At 40.2% G+C, this 24059-nt stretch overlaps 2 protein-coding genes across 2 annotated transcripts in view; both read left to right on the top strand.

Moving 5' to 3' along the window:
* ap3m2 (adaptor related protein complex 3 subunit mu 2) overlaps positions 1–24059 on the top strand; it is a 259737-nt gene that overhangs the window by 94242 nt on the left and 141436 nt on the right. The gene's annotated exons all lie outside the window — the stretch shown is intronic.
* The window catches only part of sema4c (sema domain, immunoglobulin domain (Ig), transmembrane domain (TM) and short cytoplasmic domain, (semaphorin) 4C), an 87335-nt gene that overhangs the window by 20142 nt on the left and 43134 nt on the right, over positions 1–24059 (top strand). Inside the window, exons 2-3 of the mRNA XM_072432794.1 lie at positions 12287–12441; positions 22340–22402. Of these exons, the coding sequence (XP_072288895.1) occupies positions 12287–12441; positions 22340–22402 (218 nt within the window). The remainder of the gene's footprint in view (positions 1–12286; positions 12442–22339; positions 22403–24059) is intronic.

The following is a 24059-nucleotide window of genomic DNA, read 5'->3' as shown; positions in this document are numbered from 1 at the left end:
ATACTTGTGTTGTTTTTTGGGAAGTTGGCAGACATTTTGGTTTGCAGTTCAATCCCTGCAAACAACGCGGCGCTATCTTCTACCTTTACGTACCATATATGTGAAAATAAAATGTGGAATATTGTGGCGGGAGCAGCACACTTTCAACCTTATTGAACTTTAGCCATTCGTTTGCTAGACGTTGTAATGAGGACGCTATAGCACTCAGAAACCCTATGCAGCATGTTCGGCCGCTACATTGAAAAAAGAAAGGTCAAAGTCATGCGCTGTGTCAATACAAAGGGTAGCCAGTATATCATGTAGAAAACAAAAAAACAATGGAAGATGCAGATGCCCGTTGCCTTCACGTGATGCCTTTAAATTGAGTTCATCATGAGCCCGTTTACTTTACGTTTATACAGCTTTAGTTTGGTCTACGTAGAATTAGCTTTAGTGTCAGAGGATTGTATGTAATGGTTGTAGTAGTTGTACTTCTGATGTACATGTTTTGGACCACGTCTCCTCAGTGCTTCATATGGATGAGTGTTATATCTGTTTCTGTGTCAGTATCAACTGCTTTTCACAGATATCAGTATAAGCCGATATTGAAAAATGAGCCAATATTTGGCAGCGATATTTCTCAGATTTGTTTTAAGTAGTAGATGCTGGAGTAAAGATGGAGCTAGAAGAACTCTTTGGCTTAAACTAGGGCCATATGTGTACGCAATCATGCAACTAATCATTTAATTTAGCAGATAATTGAAAAATGTTACTATAAGTATCGGCAAATATCGATTATTGGCTACAGCAGCAAAACAAATATTGGCAAATAGACTCATATTGGCCCAGCCCTAGTGCTGTGGTTGGACACTTTTTCACTATAGATAATAAGGGGCTGGTACAGCTGGCAGCCCGGTGTAAACGCTCTCTCTTCTTTCTCACACTTATTGTGCTTTATCTCCTATATTTTGTAAATATAATTAGTATATTTTAACTATTTTACTGTACGATAGGGACACGCGCTGGAATAGTTTTTTAATTCAACTGTTTTTGACTTTTTTCGGCTGGATTTGTGCGTTTTTCGTTGCGTCCGTTGTGTTGTTGTGACGTGAGCTAGCTCCGAGCGAGCCCACCAGCCCCCCCGCGCCCTCCGGCCGCGCTAAAGTATGGCGTGTCGTCGGTACACGTTGATATACACGTTTATATGAAAGAGGAACTTCACGAACGATCGGGACACGCACTGGAATCGCTTTAAATTAACTTGTTTTGACTTTATTCGGCTGGATTGAGTGTTTGTCGTGTCGTTGCGATGTGTCTTGGCTCTGAGTCCCCCGGCTCCGGCCCCGCCCCCCGGCCGGCGCCGTACCGCGTTTATACAAAGGAGGAACTCATGAAACTGCGGAGAACTGTCGTCTTACCCGGAGATCGTCACGTTATCCCGGCGGATATCCTAAGGAAAACGCAACGAAGCAGACGGGCTGGACTTAAACTCCGAGAGAAGAGAGGAGAAAACAGGAAGTCGGTTCCCGCCGTAGTCATGGGTAACGTGAGGTCCCTTCAAAATAAAATGACGGAAATAGCGAGCCTCATGCGGTCCCAGAGGATTTATAGGGACAGCAGCGTCTTGATTTTCACAGAGACCTGGTTAACAGCAGAAATGCCAGACTCTATTGTAGGTTTGGACAATTTTCATCTGCTGCGGGCGGACAGAACTAGAGAATCCGGGAAGAAAAGAGGAGGCGGTCTGGCGGTGTATGTGAACACGAGCTGGTCCAAACCCGAACACTGCACAGTGAGGGAGCAGCTATGTAACAAGGATATTGAACTATTAGCTATTGGCATGAGGCCATACTATCTGCCCCGGGAGTTCTCACATGTGATTTTAATCGCAGTCTATGTGACCCCGTCTGCCAATGCTGAAAATGCTTGTGAAGCACTGCTCTCCTGCACTTGTAGGCTGCAAACACAGCATCCACAGGCTCTCTTCCTCATCTCTGGTGACTTTAACCACGCTTCTCCCTCTTCTGTCCTACCAACATACACCCAGTATGTTACCTGCCCCACCAGAGAGAATAGAACATTGGACTTGTTTTTTGCCAACACCAAGGAGGCTTATTCCTCTTCCCCCCTCCCTCCCCTGGGCAGCTCGGACCACAACCTTGTACATCTGAGGCCTGTGTATGAACCCATCGTGCGCAGGCAGCCTGTGGTGTCCCGTGAGGTGAGGATGTGGTCTGCTGAGAGCGAGGAGGCTCTGAGGGACTGCTTCAGCACCACTGTCTGGACTGAGCTTTATGACCCACATGGGGAGGACATCAACACCATCACAGAGTGCATCACGGACTACATCAACTTCTGTTTTGAGAACATTGTTCCCTCCCGGACGGTGCGGTGTTTTCCAAACAACAAGCCATGGATTAACCGTGAACTGAAGGCTCTGCTGAAGGAGAAGAAGAGAGCCTTCAGGTCAGGGAACAAGGAGGAGCTGAGGACTGTGCAGAAGGAGCTGAGGAGGAAGATCAGGCAGGCTGAGGCCGGCTACAAGAGGAGGATGGAGGAGCAGCTGCAGCAAAAGAACATTCAGGGAGTGTGGAGGAGCCTGAAAACCATCTCGGGCTTCAAAACCCCCCCTGCCCAGACAGAGGGGGATCTACAGTGGGTGGATGATTTAAATGCTCACTTCTTGAGGTTTGATCGGTCACCCGCCCCTCCCCCTGCACAGCTGCATGCTCCCTCTTCCACAGCTGGACAATGCCCTGCATCTGTTCCTCTTCGCTTATCTGCCCCGGACCATCAGCTCCCCACTTCGCCTGGACTCACCCATCCCCCCAGCACACGGTCCCCCTGCCAACCACTGACTGTCACAGCAGCACAGGTGAGGAGTGAGCTGAAGAGGATTAAAGTGAGGAAGGCAGCAGGACCTGATGGCATCAGCCCCAGGCTCCTTAAGTCCTGCGCAGATGAACTGTGTGGAGTTATGGAGCATGTCTTCAACATGAGCCTGAAGCTGAGGGTGGTACCACAGGTCTGGAAGACCTCCTGTCTGGTACCTGTGCCTAAGACACCGTGCCCCAAAGACCTCAACAGCTTCAGGCCAGTGGCTCTCACGTCCCACCTGATGAAGACACTGGAGCGGCTAGTCCTGGACCACCTCCGCTCCACCGTGAGCTCAGCCATGGACCCGCTGCAGTTTGCATATCGGTCTGGCATCGGAGTGGAGGACGCCGTCATCTCCCTGCTGCACCGCTCTCTCTCTCACCTGGAAAAGCCTGGCAGCTCTGTGAGGATCCTGTTCTTCGATCTCTCCAGCGCCTTCAACACCATCCAGCCGCTGCTCCTGAGGGACAAGCTGGAGACGGCTGGTGTGGAGTATGACCTGGCAGAGTGGATCCTGGACTACCTCACAGACCGACCCCAGTTTGTGAGAGCACGGGACTGTGTGTCTGACACTCGGACCTGCAGTGTGGGGGCGCCCCAGGGCACTGTCCTCGCGCCCTTTCTCTTCACCCTTTACACTGCAGACTTCAGACATGACACGGACAGCTGTGTCCTGCAGAAGTTCTCTGACGACTCTGCCATCATCGGACTCATCACGGACGACGATGACGCGGAATACAGAGGACTGGCGCAGGACTTTGTGGACTGGTGTCAGCGGAACCACCTCCTCATCAACGCGGGGAAGACCAAGGAGATGGTGGTGGATTTCCGCAGACGCCACCCCACTGCCCCCTCACCAGTGAACATCCAGGGACGGGACATTGAGAGAGTGGACTCATACAAGTACCTGGGTGTTCATCTGAACCACAAACTGGACTGGACTCATAACACAGACGCACTGTACAGGAAGAGCCAGAGTCGGCTCTACCTCCTGAGGATACTCAGGTCTTTTGGAGTGACAGGGCCACTCCTGAAGACCTTCTACGACTCTGTGGTGGCATCGGCCCTCCTGTACGGTGTGGCCTGCTGGAGCAGCAGCATCACAGAGAGGGAGAGGAGGAAGCTGGACAGAGTCATCAAGAAGTCCAGCTCCGTCCTGGGCTGTGCTCTGGACTCGGTGCAGGAGGTGGGGGACAGGAGGGTCCTGGCTAGATTCACATCTATGCTGGACCATGAGTGTCACCCCCTGCAGGACACTCTCTCCGCTCTGGAGAGCAGCTTCAGTGAGAGACTGATCCACCCTTGATGTGCGAAGGAAAGGTTCCGTAGGTCTTTCCTTCCTGCTGCTGTCAGACTTTATAACAAAAACTGTTAGTACTGAACACTCGCAATACTGACCTAACCTAATACTGATGTGCAACATCAGTGTTTTTCAGACTTCCTATAAGTGATCTGTTCTTCTGTATCTACCTCTGTATCTACCTGCGTTGCACCAATGAAATTTCCCCATGTGGGACAATAAAGGAATATCTTATCTTATCTTATCTTATAGTAAGGGCTGTTGGCCTGTTGGTGGTTTATTGATTATTGAGTATTTCTATGGGAAGAAGGAGAAGGCAAGGAGCGTGCCAGCTAAAGGTTTGGGACTGAATCATGAGTCTAAGCTGCATTTGTACATATAAATACACCGTTTCCTAGTACTTTCATGTACACACTATAGTTTTTGTATGAATCCCATGTGGTTAGAGTCTTATGAGTGCAGTTTAGGTCAGATATATAGTCAAAGAAAACGTTTTGAAAGCTTTCGCCAGTTTCACACCACTGGACTGCACAGATACTCAGATCGGCTTGTATGTGCGATCAAGGATAAGTTTGTATGAAAATGAGAGACAGTTTAAAGCCTTAAAGAGCTGCACATATAGCGTTTGCATGGACACAGTTGTATTATTATGAATTATTACAGAATATACAATAATAAAAGTAAAGATCTCTGTCCACAGTGTAATTACTTTTCTTCTTTCTTTTTTTGCCTGGCTGTGTAAGGTAGCAGATGTGCTCAGATCTCCCCAGAGGTGGCCCCCTGCTTCTTCTGCTCGCTCTCATCTCACACTCCCACAATCCCTTCACTGATTATACTCCCTGGTCCACTCTGACACTAAACCCGTCACGTTTTCGAGCCCTCTTTTGCCTGTTCACTGTGTCCTCGTGTAGTGTCACATCTCGTTTGTCATCGGTAGCTTTTGTTTGAGTGTTTGTTATGGATCAAGCTATTATACAAGTGAATCAGGGACTGCAGAACATCCGTGTCGTGCTGTGTGTATACTCAGTCAAAGTTGGTCTGTTTTTATTTTATTTTCGGAGCTCATTTTTGTATGCATGTCTTGTGTTATTTTATCAGAGTTTATATATTTGTTTGTATTATTATTCATACGTTCAGGCTGCACCATATCACCAGAGCAAGTTCCTAGCAAATAGTAATAGACAATTTTCTGATGCAAGTTCTGATTCTGATGCTACACTGTCCCTTCAAATAGAGACTAAAGAAAACTACATCTATATTCTCAGAGTCATTGCATTGCATTGAGTCATTTACTATACATCCCCCTCTGCAGAGAACGGGGACTGAAGCATATACTACACAACCAGACGTTGTAGCTGTTGGGACCACATTTGTGTAACATACATCATGCTAGATATTAAGATAAGATAAGATAATCCTTTATTGTCCACACAGGGGGAAATTTCATTGATACAACGCAGATACAGAGGAAAAGGACAGATAACAGATTATAGGAAGTTTAAAAAACAAACCCATATTATTATGGGTATTAATTAATAGTAAACGCGAGTCCCTGTAAAGGACACATATTATGCTATATTATTAGATATTTAGATATTTGTAGCTTTTTAACATTGTTCCAACATTGATCCCTCATCAAAAACAGACCTGGAGTAGCATTTAGCTTCATTCACGCTAGTTTTATGAATCCTGTTTAGAAAGTGCTCTCCTCGTTGAACCTCAAAACAATCAATTCTGAATTTTCCTCAATTTTGACATCTTCTCGATCTGTGACGTCTTCTCAATCTGGAACATCTTCTCGACTGTGACGTCATCTCAATCTGGAAAATCTTCTCGATCTGTGACGTCTTCTCCATCTGTGACGTCTTCTCGACTGTGACGTCTTCTCCATCTGTGACGTCTTCTCCATCTGTGACGTCTTCTCGACTGTGACGTCTTCTCGACTGTGACGTCTTCTCCATCTGTGACGTCTTCTCCATCTGTGACGTCTTCTCGACTGTGACGTCTTCTCCATCTGTGACGTCTTCTCCATCTGTGACGTCTTCTCGACTGTGACGTCTTCTCCATCTGTGACGTCTTCTCCATCTGTGACGTCTTCTCGACTGTGACGTCTTCTCGACTGTGACGTCTTCTCCATCTGTGACGTCTTCTCCATCTGTGACGTCTTCTCGACTGTGACGTCTTCTCCATCTGTGACGTCTTCTCCATCTGTGACGTCTTCTCGACTGTGACGTCTTCTCCATCTGTGACGTCTTCTCGACTGTGACGTCTTCTCCATCTGTGACGTCTTCTCCATCTGTGACGTCTGCTCCATCTGTGACGTCTTCTCCATCTGTGACGTCTTCTCGACTGTGACGTCTTCTCCATCTGTGACGTCTTCTCGTTTCGTGACGAGGCTCCGAGAGTATTCAGTGCTTCGATTTTTTAAGACCATATATCATCACCAGACTTTCCTTTAAATCACGACTAATACAACAGTTTTGCTACCTATAGCATCTCCAGAGAAAACATTTCAGTTGTTTATTATCAACCTGTGTAATTCCCTCGGCAGCCAGTAGACGGTGCCAAAACTCAGTTAGTGCCAGCAGAAACAGCCGAGATACAGATGTTAAATTAAAAGTTCTAAAAGATGACATACCAAACTAAGAGTCCACAAGAGCATGTTTAAAAGCCCAAAACAATACAAATAATGCGTAATATTTGTCATTTAACACGGTATTTTGTTAAAGGACAAAGATTTTCTAGTCTAGTTTTGGACTTTATTTCGGTGTCACTGTGCAAAGAACTTTATAAAGCGGAGATTAAGTCAGTTTTCCAAGCGACACTCTCTCAGTTCCCCCCAAACATCCACCGTAACTCATAACGCTAACAGGCTTTCTTTCTCCTTGTTACAATTCAATCCTCTTTTCTTCACCAGCAACAATGTGAAAGTCTGTCTACGAGTGGTCCCAACTAGGCCAATGCGTCACATGACCAGTTAGTCTCACCATAAATCATTTGCCTCTATGGATTTCTGCTGCTATTTTCAGACCGGCGAAAATATACTTGCAATTTTTATGCAGGAAAAACACAGTCATTCAATTTGCGAGATTGCGTGTGGAGCTTGGGTATTCTTTTGTTCGATTTTGCACATCTTCCATCAGCCGAGGGAGAGCGAGCGAGAAGGGGAACAAGGTGACACTATAGAAGTAACAGGCGTGCAGATAATGAAAACTAAACAACATCTATTTTTCTGTCTTGATTTGTCTTCGACGCAAGCTTTTTTTTTCTCCCTCCGCTCGTCAGGGGAGTTGAGAAGAGCATGTTATTGTAGCGTCTTAGACATCGACGCAACACATAAAAACAGCAGGTGGAAATGTCTAATTTTGATAAAAGAAGCAGCTTTTTTTTGCATCTTTCCGACAGGATATTTTTAATCCCTTTGAGATTAAGCTGTAATAACAACAGAATGAGTACAGACAGAAATCAGACGTGCCCAAAGTGGGATTTGGGGGCCAATCAGGGTCAGATTTTTCCAACTCATCAATAATTCCGCTATGTTCTTTAATATTCAAGTCATACACAGCGTTATTCATCTGAGATTTAATATTTGAGCTTAACTGGGGCATCAAGACCGTAATGTGGCAAGTGATCAGTTGCATTTGAAATCATAGAAAGCTCTTAAAAAACTCAAATCAGATTGTGATTGTAACATCTTGAATTGAAAAGGAAACATATTATTATCACTTAGAAAATTTACTTGATCATGTAAGTATAGATGTTGTGAGGACACTATATTTTCATACAGCCAAGTTAAGATGCAAGTTTATTTATGTTTTCTACTGTGACTTTGAATGTTGTGTCTTATTTTTGTCCAACCCGTTCTTATTTTTGATGACATTTCTTCTGTTGGTTGGCTGCATGTCTGTAATGAAAAGTTAATCCCCATGTGGATTCTGACAGTACAAAGAAATAATTAAACCCAGGCGTTCAATTGAATTACATTGAGTTGAATACATCGAGTATCTAAAAATGTTGTAATCAGAACGCCTTATGAACAGTTCTCTGACCACGCTTTGAAAACAAACTGATCCAAATCAAGATAAAGTACAGAAAGTCCAAACGGCATGATATGAACCGTATTTTCCGGAGTATAAGTCGCCAAAAAATGCATAATAGAGAAGTAAGAAACATATATAAGTTGCACTGGAGTATGAAATGCGGTTGTGAAAGTGTGAAAATAACAAATAATATCACATATAAGTCGCTCCGGAGTATAAGTATATAAGTATAAGTCGCACCCCGGCCAAAACTATGAAAAAAGGTGCGATTTATAGACAAATACGTTAATTAGAACCCTATAAATCTAAACGGACAACGTGTATTCAAGACACACGACACATATCCGCCCTGGTCTGTTGAAAAGTAATAACATTTCTTGTGGTAGAATTGATTTGAATTGATGTAATATTAGCTCAGTCAAGGCCTCATGAATCCCACTGACTTCACCAGTAGATGTCTAACCATCATTATCCAGTAGCTAATGTCGTTTAATCCCCTGGTGTTCGCCTCGACACAGTGTAAGGCCTGTTTTATTATTTTTTTTGCCTGAATTAAAATGCGATTTGCGCTGCGAATGTGCGGCTCAAATAACAGACTAATCACTCCCACAGATTCGCACCCGTTCATACTGCGCATTATGAGCTTTCACGCGCTGCACATTCAGCCCACGTGTGTCTGCAATCTGGTTTCTCATTTGTAATAATACATAAATGGATTAATGATAGAGCGAAATCAAGCTCTATTCACAATAAATCGACAATAAACGGAGAACCTGCTAAATGTCTTTATAAGTCTCTGTGATCGTTCAGTATGTTTGGGGCGTTTGAAGTGTTTGCCGTTGCCCCCTGCTGTCTCTTGGCGGAAAACCAGCAACATTTTCGACATCGAGACTCCGATCCTGTGAAACCCTGGTTCTATTTTTATATTTGGCAATTTTAAATACAGTTAAAAACGAAGAAGAATAAATGAAGGGGGGTGGAAAAAAGTGATTTTTCTGTCTGTTCTCTGACCGTGTACTTCCATAAGGGAGCAGTAGGGGGAGCTCTATCACTAAAGTCACTTAGTTTTTATTTAAACTGTAACAAATGTATTTAAATGCATTATTTTTCCATCACAGTACAGATTATCTTTTATTTTAACACTGCAGTAGTTCAAGGTGAGCAATATAACATTTACAAGTTAATATCAATATAGAAATCATGTTTACAATTTAGGATTATTGTGAGAAACATTACAATTTTACATTTATTCACAGCAATCGACACGTGACCAAACAACAGTGACGTAAATAAAATTGCGTTAGACTTTTGTCGACTGTTTCAACATTCTCTTCCAACAGAATGTATTGTTTGGATTTTGCAACGTTAAAAACTGTTATAATTAATTCGAAGGAGTTTCAAGTTTCATTACACAATATTAAACAAATCCTTGTGTGTTTTGCTTAATTTCGCAATATCAAACTTCACAATCTGTTGTAAATAACGTTTGCGCCAAACAGAGATCTTCCCAAAGTCTTTTATTTACTTTGAGGCGGCCTGAAGTAGGAGCCAAAGCATGTCTGATAAGGTCCAGCTCTGAACCTCACGAGCCCGATAAGATGTTGGCGTATTTAGACAAACTCTGCAAATAAACACACGGTAATGGCTCTTGGACCTGCCCTTGTTGTGACAAAGATTAGAGTTTCTTTGGATTTTGATGGAGGTGGCGTTAATGTAAGATTATTTATAAAACCTTGCCCAATATCAAAAGTATCATGACATTGTTTACTTTGACTTCATACACATTCTCAAAAATTACTGGGCTTAAAATACTTGTAAATACAGTGTAAAAAGCAGAAAACCACTCAATTCTCAGATTTTGTTGGAAGTTATCACTGTTAACACAAAAACATTTTAGTTTTAAAGGCTGTGGCGTATGATCATTTTGTTTAGAACACAAAAGTCACGTGAGGAACATGTTTTTACTAAATTTGACTGAATTGAAGCCGTTTTAGGATCCTGCTGGTGAACATTTATGTCCTTTTCAGTAAATACACAAAATGCACTCATTTCCTGTGTCATTGTTATGCAGTTGTGGCTCAATTTGAATCATAAAATGTCTTGTCTCAGACCAGTTAACTATTATTCGATTACTAAATTAGTTGACGATAATTTAAATAATCGATTAGCTGCGATCAATCGATTGTTGCAGCCCCAGTTATCGCTACCTTGAAAAATATCGATTCTTACCATGAGCAGGGTCGCCTCTCCACAAATCTGATCTGTAACTTGGAGATAAAATGCTGCTACTGTGGAACTCTCTAGCAAAGCAATAACATCGCCATGGGAACAAGCAAGTGGCGTACCCAACAAAAGAACAAAATCTCTCTAAAATCACGATCCTGATCAAAATAGGGCAATAAATACTGACCCAATTTTCTCACAGTTTAATCAACCATTTAACAAAATCAACCATTTAACAAAATCAACCTTTTAACAAAAATCAACCAAAAACAAGGTGTTCTGGGGTTTTATTTTTTGTCAAACAGTTCTACAAAATCAACATTCTGACCAAATACTGGCGATAAATACTGTAAAATGAGCTGATTTCGTCCGACAATCCCCTGTGTCGCTTTGTCAGGCCAGAGGAGACTCCAAATGGCTGTTATGGCCGTGAAATGACAAGGCATTTGTTCCACTAGCCCCTTCAAACTAAAGACCACTAAAAGTTAAGGGCCCTTTTACAAGCAACCCCAGAATGCTAAAGCCCAATGCTAATATAACTGCAAATCTCCAGGGGCCACATGGGAACTGGAGGCTTTAATTCTCCAGAGGTCTGTCTCCAAATGACCTCTTTAAAATGCAGCCATTCGTCATGTTAACTCTAAATGATCATTAATATTGATTTGAGAGTGGTTTATGGTTAAAGTCCATACATGGATTAGCTCGGACCTTATCGGATATTTTAGCACCAAAGAAAAGAGAAGCTATTGCATGGATGATCAGGCTTGTACGGGCAAAGCATATCAATAATCATTATAATTCTCTACTATAAAACCTTTCCTTAATGTGAACAAATGGGAAGTTTCATTCACAGATTCACGGTACATCATAGTTTAAGGGGAGACACCACAGGCAAAACTCCTGTTGGCTCTATCGACATACTGTACAACTTTCACTTGGAAATGTGTACTTGAATGTATTTATATCAGCTAATTGACTTGCATCCATTGATTTACATATAACATTTTCATTTCTGAAGCCGTTTCTCCTACAGGCAGCAAACTTTACAATTCTAAACCTGATTTGTTACGGTTTTAACTCAGAAATTTGAGTTTTTATGCAATTTCTAAGTCAGATCACTTTACTCAAATACTTAATAAGATAATCAACATCCCTCTGTGTATTTTTTTGTATTTACTATGTCAACAGAATTAAAATTTAAAAAAAATTAAAAAAATTGAACCTCGCTCTGTCCACTTTTGTCCCAAATATGTACAATTTTCAAATTCTTTACATTTACATATTTGTATGTAAATGTAAGTGCACAAGTTCTCATGTTTTTCTAATGATTAATTACTTTGGTCAGATTGTGTCTGCGGCAAATATTTATCATAATCAGTCAAATGGAGGTTAAAGTTGAAAAAGTTGAGTTCTAAAACAAAATCCCTCTGTGATGTCATCAATAAGCGACAGTTCATCAAAAACACAGAGACAATTTACACACAACTGACACCATTTGCGTCCATGGTTGCTAGGTAACGCACATGTCGCTACCTTTGTCACATCTGCTGCTCATGTCCAAACAGGAAGTAACTTTATAAAGCTCACAAAACTGTCAAACTGGGGAAAAACTGCCAATCTTTGAGTAGAATCTTGAATATGTTCATGTTGACTGTGTTTTAGTGAAATGTGTAGTCTCACTGTCATATGCACTTTAAACCCAATAAAAGCAGCACCGTGACTTAGAGCTATTCAAGTCATTTAGAGCCAAAATGCACTGATCAAATGACGTGAGATGAATAAATGATGTAAGGGCTTCACTGAACTGCCATGTCATTTGTCTAGAACGTTGTCCATCGTTAACGGCGTGCTGGTTTTGTGTCTGCAGACGTGTTGGACAGCATGGCGCGCTTCACTGTCCCGGGAGTGTTCAACTACAGCATGCTCACCCTGTCCGACCACGAGAGGGTGCTGTACGTCGGGGCGAGGGAAACCCTGTTTGCCCTGGACCCCAACGACATCAGCAGGCAGCTACGACCACAGGTAAAGTCAAGTTTGAGTCTACAAGTACTTATACATGGGCCCTTTAAACGTTTGTAAAGAAAACACGTTCTAAATGGTGGAATGGAGGCAAAAGTGAAGTGGAACGTGATGTGATTTCATTGGAGGAACTGGGATTAACCTCAGATTGTTACAAAATATGAAAAATCTACTTGGTTTTGGCAATTGAAAACCACTCAGACACATGAGTGACAAGCAGAGCCCGGTTTAAACATATTTGCAGATTTATTTGTTTATTTAATTGGAAATTACGACAAAATTACGACGCATTTCTGATGAAGGTAAAATCATGTGTTTTAGGTTTTACTGGACAAACATTTACAGAAATGTTGATCCCACAATGTTTTTTTTTATTGTATCTACAGTTATATTACGCACTTTACTACAAATTATACTGTTTGTGAAGCTCAAATACACGTTTAAGGCTAGAAAATAGCATTTTTCCACATTTCTACCTGTGAAATTCAAAGTTGTTGCTTATTTTTGTTAGAAAGACCTAAAATCACTCATATTTAGATCTGATATCAGTTTGTCTTCAGACACCACTCTGAAATAAGACATTTTAAAGTGTCAAAGCCAAAACGAAGAAGCCAATACACAGAGAATATGTCATTTTCTTTCGTGACAACATTTATTTCAATCAGATTTTTTTTCAGCGTGACCCAGTGTTTCTTCTTTTCGCAACAGTTTTGTTTGAAACCGACTCGCTGGATAATGACAGTCAATAGTTCGGAAATCAATAGCACAAGGCCACGCAAATTGAATTATGCCCGGCGCTCGGCTACATTAGCTTAATTGAAATTAGCTTCATATTTAAAAGCTTATAGAGGCTCAGCTCGGACACGCCGTAATCGCCGTCTCAGTTGCGCCATTAACTCGCCAGCTGACCTTAATTTTATTTTATTATTTTTTTCATTTTGGCCTCAAGGACGGCACGTAGTACAACTGGCCGCGGCATCGCTGGAAATCCTGAGTGCCGTGATAAACGCCGGTGTTAATGCTGGCTCTTTTATTGGGCGACGCGATACATCTTTTATGAAATGCTGGATCGCGGCTGCTGCTCAAATGATCAAGGCGTCGAGCGGTTCTGAGCCTTCCTCAGACGTGTCCTTCGAGCGGGGTCAAAACTGTCGTAAAGAAGTAATTGGTGCGGCGAGCTAAAAGCCTAGTCCAGAGTGTGTTTCTCTGCAAAAAACAGTCTTTTGACGCTTGAAAATATGACATTTTCCTTTAATGAGAAGCCACTAATTAACAAATAATATTAACAATAAGCGACATTTATTGGTTCTGTCCACAACATGGTAACATTTTATTCAGTTTACACATAGGGAAAGTTATGTGTAGTGGCAGCTGTGCTAAATTTAAACGGCTTTCTTCGGAAAATACGTGTATATTCATGTATTTTGTATTTGAAAATGTAAGAAATGTGGCCCCTGTGTGAGATGTGAGAAAGATGATGACATGAATTCATTGTATTCAGACAAAATGGGAAAAAGAAAAATACAAAACAACGGTGTCAGCACAAGAAAACACACACATTTCTGTCATGAAGTTCATTTATTCTCTCCTTTTATGTCAGAAAAGAAAGTTAAAAAATATATATATAGCCCCACCCCTTTTCTACAATACAATAAAACTAAATTAATTCAAACTCCTTAATGCTGGATTTGACAAAAATTAGGCTTCACTAACTTCTTAAAACAACTCATCAAGCTCTGGGAAAACATCCTTTTAACATATATATATTTTAACTGGTTTATATTTTACATTATGTCTTTCACAGTTTAAAAAACACAGACAGAGACAGAAACTCTTCATCCTTTAAATTATGTTTATCCTAAAAGCAACAGTCTACATTTAAAATAAAGGGGGAAAACTTTCCTTTTTTAGGTTTCCATTACAGTGTGACTATAATGACAAGTGCAGAATAATTTGTACTGAAGGTTATATCGTTTTTTAAGGTATATATTTTAATGTTTTTATGTATTTTTTGATTCATGAGCACATAAAAACTAAAACAAACACAGTGAAAGAAAAACACGACCAGAGAAAATGCAGACACAAATGAAAAACAGCAGACATCCAATAAATAATTGAAAAAAGAAAGAAAGAAGAGAAAATCATGGCCAAGAAAACCCCCAAAAACTTTGGACAAAGTCTGTCAAATTTACACATTTTCAAATTAAATCCAAATGTTTTTTTTTTTTCCATTTTACTAATGTCCAGAACAATGTCATTTTGTGTCATCCATTTTTGTGTGAAATGCATGTTATATATTATAGTTAAAGCTTGTCTATTTCACAACCAACAAACAAAAGAAAATGTTTTTGAGAATATCTAGAATTCTATATAAAGAAATAACATTATTGTCACTAATTGTCTTAATTTCTACTTCACTCATTCTGGCCAGGGTTTGTGCATTTTGAGACCCACTGCCAAGTTATTAGTTGATACAAACGTTATTTATGTTATCAGTTGCGTAAAGCCTTCCAGAGTAATGTGGAGCTGCCAGGTTTTGTGATTGTAGTAAGTGCCCACGCTGGGGTCTGTGAGCACAAATCTATATCGGCTGCAGCCTTTGGCGTGGGAGCACACGCTCACACACTCGCTCTGCTTCCTAAACTTTACGACGTAATTAATCAGCCTTAATATTGTCCGTGCTTTAATGTGCAACTCCAGGACAAAACTCTCAGTGCCCTTGACCAAGTGTTCTGAATATCTGCTTCAAAATAATATTATTCAGGTAAAAAAGCTGTTATGAGAACAAGGACTTTATTTAAAATGTCAAATACAGAGTACAGCAAGCTAAATCTATTTCCAAATAATAAGAAAGTAGAAAGGTAATCACATGTTTTTGACCGAGGCGAAGAATTTGTCCAAAATGGGCGCTAAATTGAGTAAAGCACAAAATAGAAAGACAGAAAGAAACACACTTTAGACTCACATAAAAGTATGTGAGTCTAAATATATAATTTAAGTCCATGTAAAAACGTGAGAACAATACTATATATAATCCAGACATTGATACAGCCGCTATTTAAAGGTGCGCTATGTAATATATTGTATCTCAGAGGGAAATCTGTCTTGTTCACTCTGGGTGCAGGGTCATAATAGAATAATATGCAATGCAAGTCAATAAGAATAGTACAAACACTGAATCAAATCAAAGCAATCGACATAATCACATAGACAATACAAATGGTAGATGGAGAAAACAGTAAAGTGGCATGTGCCTGAGTCCTGGACATTGGTCTTAAATCTAAAAGCAGCAGAGGAAGCTCATCAGGAGAGTTAAAGAGGAACGTGAAGGAGTCAGAACAGGGTGAGAATGGGGTGAGCAGAGGATCGTCCCCACGACCCAGGTGGGAAGTGCAGGGGCCAGATTTGTATGTTGTATATTGACGTAGGGGGAAGGACTGTTTGAACCGGTCACTCTTTCATCTGCTGGACCTGTTCATATTCTGAAAACAGAACTTGAGGCGGATCATTGAAAATCCTTTTGGCCTGATTAACCACAGCTTCCTCGTGCCTGTTTTGGGACAGGTCTTTCTGCAGGTTTTAGAGCGGCTGTTGCCATTCTCCTCCGTCTGGCTTCACGCTAGGCTGTGTCGGGCCGTGTTACACCGGTCGCCATGTCCGACAATGCAAGCCAAGACTGCTTCGTAAAATATGGCCCTGATCTCTGGCCGGACACATAATAAATGCAGCCTTCTGAGTAAATGGAGCTTTTGTGCCAGTCGGCTGCACAGATCGTCCACATGAGCACTGCAGCTCAGGCTGTTGGACTCGTCTGTGCCCAGGTATTTAGACCATGATATTTGCTCTGTTACATTTCTGTTGATAATCACATGGTCATAAGTCCTGACCTCTCTGGGGTCAAAGATAATGTATTACCTCTTTAACATACACTGTGTGGTCGTCTTTAGTCTCCAGCTGAGTCAGAATAATGGGGTCATCGGGGAATTTAATAAGGCAAGTCCTGAGGTGTGAACGTCTACACTTGCTCGTAAATGGAACTTTTGAAATACAGAATTATATTAAAAAAATTATATATATAAAATTTAGCACTGCTCTGCTCTGTCCTTGATATCTGCATTTCTTCACAATTATGGAAATTGGAAACCCTCTGAGGCCCAATCCAGTGTTGCCTTGCTCTCAATAATTACGATCAATACAATTACAAGGTCTGATGGAGGCGCGTAGCGAGCGGCCCGCGGTGGTTTGGGGATTGTTATCTGATTTACCAGCCTAATCTAATCATAACGGTCACACGTACAAGAAGAGTCAGACGAAACAGGGAATGAGAGACGAAATCGGGGCAGAAGAGAATAAACAACGGTGCTGCGGACCCTTCCAGTGTTTGTGCAAAGAAAACACTGCGTTCCATTGCATTTTCAACAGCGGGAGGTTAGCGTTAGCCTCCGGACGTCACAAACTGAAGCCTCGTCTCCCTTTTTTATGCTAGTGTCATTTTAAACATAGAAATCGTCTAGTTTTTTTACTCTACCATCTGGTTTTTAACTGTCTTACTGCCCAGGAAAGGTTTAAATATTCCTTTTTTTTCCCTTTTTTTTTTTAAACACATTTTATTATTTTAATTCAACAGGAATTTGCCAAAACAGCTGCGGTTTAATTATCAGACAAATGTGAAACGCCTGTAAAAATGTATCACAAACATGCAGAAATGTATTTGAAAGTTTACTACGTGGTTTTTTCTTCATTTTCATTCTGAATAAACTCTTTTTGTATCATTTTTTTTCTATAAACAATAAACGTCTATGTTCACATTGCACATATCTTCAAAACAACATTGACCACATTATGTAAATTCCGACCCATCGCCCACCCGTCTTATTTCTTTTGTCCCTGTAACACATCTGGACTGATCCGGGAATAGACTGTTTCTACATTTCCCTTCCGCATCGGGACATCAAACGACTCGTGCGCCTCGCCAGCTGCCCGCGCCCCTCTGTTTGAGACGCGCGCACCTGTTGTCCTCCCCGGCGTGTCGTGTACTCTGGATATACAGTGACAGCGCGCAGACCGGGGAGATGTTTCACAGTCTATCACCATCTGGGCACGGCGCTCTGACGCTTCTCCTCTGACGCTTCTTTCTCTCTCTCGCTGTTTTTAACCAGTTTTTCTCGTAGTTTTGTTCAATCTTCAGGCGATAACGCTACAACAACGGCGCGAGCGATACTGTCGTGACGTGATCGACGGGAGAAGTGCAGCATCTGTGTTTAAGGTTTTCTTCCGTCGTCTTCCGCCGGTTTATTTGTAAAATGAGAGCGTAAACCATTTTTCCCTCTAATTCTGTTCTAAATATTAGGGCAAAGTTGCGCAGCACTGCCCCCTGCTGATCTCCTCACCTGTTTTCTATTGGTTCCAGTGATGATGAGCAAATTTTTTACATATTACATATATATATATCAACTTGTTAACAGAGTAATTAAACCATAAAAGAAAAATAAAAGTAAAACAGAATATAGATTAAGTAAAATCAATCAATCAATCAATCAAATAAATAAAACAATATAGTAGACTAATAGATGGGTAACACATACAAATTTTGATAACATTTTGGATGTTGTTTTGAAGATATGCAAAATTTTTATATCAAGTTTATTGTTTATAGTAAAAAATGCTTTAAAAATTAATTAATGCTGATTAAAAATAGAATGTAAAAAAAACCTATGTGGTAAACTGTCAATAAGGTGATATATCTGCACTTTTGTGATTCAGCTTAGGCTCATTTCACAGTTTTCTGACAATTGAACCTCAACTAAGACATTTAAAAAGCTGTTTTAACCCGTTTGTATTGTATTGTATTCTATTTACATAACCTCGTCTGAATGTTGTTATCGGGAAACTCTAAAAAACCTATGGAGATATTCCTTTATGTCAATATCCCCCAGCCTTACTAATTGGCATGAATTACCTAGATGAAATCAAATTACAAAACAAATCAATACAAGGACCTCACAACTCTGTTAAAAGCCAGAGAATAAAAGAAGCTCTTAAGACGAGAACTCTTGAGGTCAATCATTCCATTCAGTCATATTTAAGAGTCCAAAGCTCCAAGCATCTTTTAGCGACATAACAAGAGACTTTGAGTTTGATAAATGTGGAAAATAGAAACAGTTGGAGGCCGTGGCCTTCGTTCTGCGTTTAATTCAATGGATTTTTGTGGTCATTGTTGGTAAAGGCTGAAAACGCACTAATTAAATCATGAGAAAAATCCATATTGAGAGTAACATGGACTCGTGGGCGGTGAATTACGTTGGTATTAGTCCCCCTCGCGTCGCGTTTCCTTTTGTAGTTGTACTGCGTGATCAGAAGTAATGCAGTAACAGTACGTTGATGACATGATTAATCAGGAGTGCTGTCGTAACTAATGCCTAATGTCTAAATCAGAGGAGTTCAAATGCGTCCTTCAGATGTTTTTTACTCGGCCCTTTAAAGCCTGCTGCTGAATTGGCCCTGAAACGATCACAAGTAGAACTTTTATACTGCAAAAGTAGGTTTTTCTACCATTACAACTTCAAAAACTCTACATTACGGAGCAACGATTACGGTCTAAACCTTAATTAAAGGCTCTGTAAAAGCTGTGTAAAATGCAGGGGCGGAAAGCAACTAATTACAAATACTCGCGGTGCTGTGTGTGAGTATATTATTTGCGTTAGTTAGTTAGTTTACGGAGTTATTGCACTTTTTTACTACATTTTTAAACATGCACTTGTACTTATAGTTGAGTCAAAATTGTCTCACAGCTGTTTCTGTTTTTGACACATCTACAAATGCTCAAAATGGCACCAGAGCTCGACGAATATGCAAATTAATGCTTAAAATGACTTAATTCAGTTCGAGCTTATTTCTCGTTTTCAAATTTTGTATAAGATACTGATGCAAAATGCTACTAAAATTAAGTCAAAAAGTAATGAGGAGGTTTTAACCACATTATAATTGTTTTCCCTTGTCATTAATCCACTCAAAGTTGTATTTTGAGTTATTCGTGTGTATTTGAGTAATCTTCTTTTACGGACAAGACACCATCGCCCATTGATATTTAATTACTTTGTTCAGTGATTTAATTTTCTACAGTGACACGTGTAGTATTCAGCAGCGTGGCATAAGCTTTTAGTCACAAATTAAAACGATATAGATTAGAACTATCTAGAACACACAAGCACAATAGGTCTTCTTTAGGCACAGTTTTGGAGGCTGTACTTGTAATTGAGTACATTTTTAGCCAAGTAACTGTACTTTTACTTTCACTAATTAGCGGTACACTTTCCACTGCTGTTTCCTCTGCTGATGTTTCAATATATCCGGCAAAATATGGTTATTTTATTTATTTATGGCCATGAGTATAAAAGAGTTGACATAGTTGCAAACTTTTTTTTTTTCTTTTTTGGAAGTAATTACCGTATTTTCTGGACTATAAGTTGCACCTTTTTTCATAGTTTTGGCCGGGGTGTGACTTATACTTATATTTATACTTATACTTATACTCCGGAGCGACTTATATGTGATATTATTTGTTATTTTCACACTTGCAACTGCAGTTCATACTCCAGTGCAACTTATATGTGTTTTTTTCTTCTCTGTTATGCACTTTTTGGCTGGTGCGACTTATACTCCGGTGCGCCTTATAGTCCGCAAAATACGGTATATGGAAATTTGGTTTGTGTATCAGCACAAACTGCACTTTGATGGAAAACACAGGGGCAGAGAAGGAGCTCCTGGTGCATTACATGTACCAGACCTGTATGGATTCGTTTGCTATTCAAACATGAAATAAACCAACAAGAACGAACAGTTTGCTAATAGTATGACCGTTATTTTTTTAATCGTTCAGAAATTGTGCTGAAACTATGCGAAATTCGCTCCTGAAACAAGGTTGACAAGAACTCGATGTTGTCTGGCTAAAATCGGAACTGACAAGCGATAAATTAAAACCTAAACTGCGGCTCACGTTGCGTTACCGTCGATATAGTCGCACTAAGTTCAGCGTGAAGTTCAGGACTAATGGCGACCCATAACTGCGCTCCAAATATGACGGGGCGAAACGTGACGTACGTTCAGTCGCGGGGTAGAACCAACAGTGGTCATTACGGGTCAAGTGCGGCAGTAAATCCACGACCCCTCCAGTCTGGTCCTGCACCAACAGCAATCAAACACTGGGTTATGGCTGGACAGCGGAGACCTGCAGCCTGTAAAGACCCACTTTTATGGCGCGCAGTGACAATTACTTTGAATAATGTTGGATACATCTGGTGTGAGGCATTTGATCTAAATGATAGACTCAAGTTATGATTGCACGTTTACGCGATGCCTTTATTTACTGTATGTTTTGTCAAAAGTTACGTTGTAGAGGAAGTTTAAAGCTGTGGTAATGTTTGTGATTCATTTTTAAAAAGCCACTGTAGAGTCGATTATGGAAGATAAGTGCAGAGTTTTTCCTTTTTGCTTTTTTTAAATTGATTTGCTGTTTTACCCACAGGTACATACAAGCATCCATCAAAAATATAATAACACAAAATTACAGCACATCCTGCCCAATGTCCAAAGTCTGGCAAAAAGCGCAATTTTTATATCAAGTTTGAAAGTCATTTTTTTCTGTTTTTCGAATGTCAATCATAATTTCAGTCCGGTCCTTGATTGTTGGTGCATTTTGTGTTATCCAGTTTTTTCTTAAAGGCCTTCATTCCCTTGGCCAGAGGTATCCATTCACAGTGTCCATGGCAGGAGTTTTGAGGTCCAAATACATAGTTCTAAAACCAACCAGACAATTTACTGAGTCTCTAAATAGTTGAAATTCCATTCATGTTCAAATACTCTGTCTTTTGTTTCTCTAAGAATCAAAGTGCTTTGCGATCCAGGCACCATGAATATTGCAGTTATTTATTGTATTTATCAACAATCGATGTCAATTTGTTTATCGAAGTACTTATGACGAGTTCTCTTTTTTTTTTGTTTTATTATTCCCTAAATATTTATCCTATTTTTACATCAATTAAGTTGCAGTTTGTGAAGGAAAAATTAAAAAAAACAAAAGTTTAAATTTACCAGAATTGGCGCAGAGTTCTAAAACAGAATCCCTCAGTGATGTCATCAATACGCGACGCTTCATCGAGAGTTTACACGCAACTGACACATTTTTCTGACGGTTTAAACAATGATTTAAAAATATAAAACGTGTTAAATATAATCATGTTCACTACATTTTTCTTTGTGAAATGTGTAGTTTAACCCGTCATATGCACTTTAACTTTAAGTACCTGTCATGGTTGCTATAGTAACTGCTTCAATTTGTATAGAAAGTTGTGTTGTGTCTAAAAAAAAGTGCATTATAGAGTCTTATGTTCGGAACGTTACGATACGATGCTACGATTACTATTACCGTATTATCCAAACTATAAGTCGCACCTTTTTTCACAGTTTTGGCCGAGGTGCGACTTATATATACTACTTATATTTATACTTATATACTTATACTCCGGAGCGACTTATATGTGATATTATTTGTTATTTTCAACTGCATTTCATACTCCAGTGCAACTTATATGTGTTTTTTTTCTTCTCTATTATGCATTTTTTGGCTGGTGCGACTTATACTCCGGAAAATACGGTACTAATACTACGAGAACATCTTCACGGAACACTTCTACTACTATTACTATTACTACATTGACCAGTACTGTTATTGTGGGTGTGCTACTCTTACCTAATGAAGCCGGTTTACTATCCTGTGTCAAGAGTGCCACGTGCAAATATAAATGCACATTCAACACATCTAACATTTTGCCAAAGAAACATCCAAATAAATACATAAATCATGGTGTTGTGGACTCTGATCTCTTTTTTTATTGTTGTTCAGATCGACTGGCCGGCTCCACAAGATAAGAAGAGAGAGTGCGTCGCTAAGGGGAAGAACAACCAGGTAACCGCACGCAGCCACTTCAGCACCACATTTCTCTCCGATCAATTACATTTTGTCAAGTCGGGCTCACCTTTCAGGCCTGGAGAGCTTCCAGTCATTACATTAGCAGGCTCTCTCTCTCCGCAGCGGCAGCATCATACCGCCATCAGCAGCTTGAGCTTTAGCTTTCTGACCGGCGCTGTTAGAAATGGATCCGCGTCCTGTTTACAAGACGCTAACAGGAAGTCGAGACAATCACGTCTGGGGGCGGGCATATCGGTAAATGTCGTTAAGAGTGGTGAGGAGAGCGATGGAGGATGCAAAGACGAGATTTCTGAATGACTGCGATGCCCGCGATGCACTGGTTATGTGCAGAGTGCAGTAAAGTCAAATTAAACCTGTTAAAAGTGCAAGCATAAAGCAAGAGATGGAGCAAAATGAACTAAAGAGCATGTTTTCTTAGTTATGAAGTAGTTTGAGTTGCTTTAATGGACTTTAATGGTTCTCGTGTTTTTCTTATCATTACATCGTTTGGTGGGGTTGTACTTGTGGTAAATATTTGTCATAGTTTTACGTTTAATAATGTGTGAAAACTACAGGAAGTAGAGCAGACAGAATCACATACAAAATGGCATAAAAATGGACAAACTGAGGGAAAAATCTTAATTAAAATCTAAAATATAATCGTGTTCACTAAGTTTAGTCATGTGGACTTCAAGCTTTCTTTGATTTTCTAACATGGAAACAGAAAGTCCCAACAACAAATCACTCTAAATACTAAATATCTACCAAAATACCAAAAGAACTCATTTATTGGCCACAATGTATAAAGTAAACTGTTTCTGTCTCTCTTTTAATTAATTTGTTAGACGCATTTACTTCCAAAGCAACATTATATGGCTCCGTCTATTAACTTTAAGCCTCTGTGCATTTCTATGCACATAAAACCAGAAAATGCCTTTTGTAGAGAATTACTGGAGCAATGGAACAAAACAAACAATGGTATTTTTATTGTAGCAGCTTTTTGCTTTCTGTTTACGTTGAAGTAAAAGTAGTGGCCTTGGTTTTATAACTCTGTGTCCACAACACCCCGTCGGTCGAAGATTCTCTAAACTCCGCACTTTCAAATGGGTTTTCTTCTCTGATCTCCCGCTCATAGAACATTTGTTTAAAAAGCGGTCAGTGGTCTAGTTCCTCTCTCAGCATAATGCCCTCTTCATTTGCAAAATCTTGTTACATTTTTCATGAAGGCTTTTGGGGAAAGAGAAGACGACATTTTCCCCTTTTGCTCTGCAGTTGTTTTGGATGTGTTTTAGTGCAGAATGGGAAAAGTGCAAAACAGTTCGGGGAAAATGGTCCAAATGTCTCCAAAATAACCAAATAATAGACAATAATACATTTTAGTCCTGGCAAAGCAAGTTTATCTTATGTTTATGTAGAGCACAATCCGCACACAGAGTGATTCAAAGTGCTTTACGCAACAGGAACAGATCAAAACCTCCTTTAACTACTTTATATATGTTTTATAGAGACAAGTATGTTTCATGAGCTCGTTTTATGCAAAAGACAATATGCATAATTCATGAATAGTTACACATTCGACCTCTGATTAAAAAAGTTCTTGTTTGAAAAGGATCCAGTTTGTGTAGCATTTCAAACACTGAGGAAAAGCTCGATC

The sequence above is a fragment of the Eucyclogobius newberryi genome, unplaced genomic scaffold, assembly GCF_026437365.1.
Source record: "Eucyclogobius newberryi isolate DKJ021-1_F unplaced genomic scaffold, fEucNew1.0.hap1 SCAF_6, whole genome shotgun sequence".
NCBI lineage: Eukaryota > Metazoa > Chordata > Actinopteri > Gobiiformes > Gobiidae > Eucyclogobius > Eucyclogobius newberryi.
This window is presented reverse-complemented; position numbering and strand designations above follow the sequence as displayed.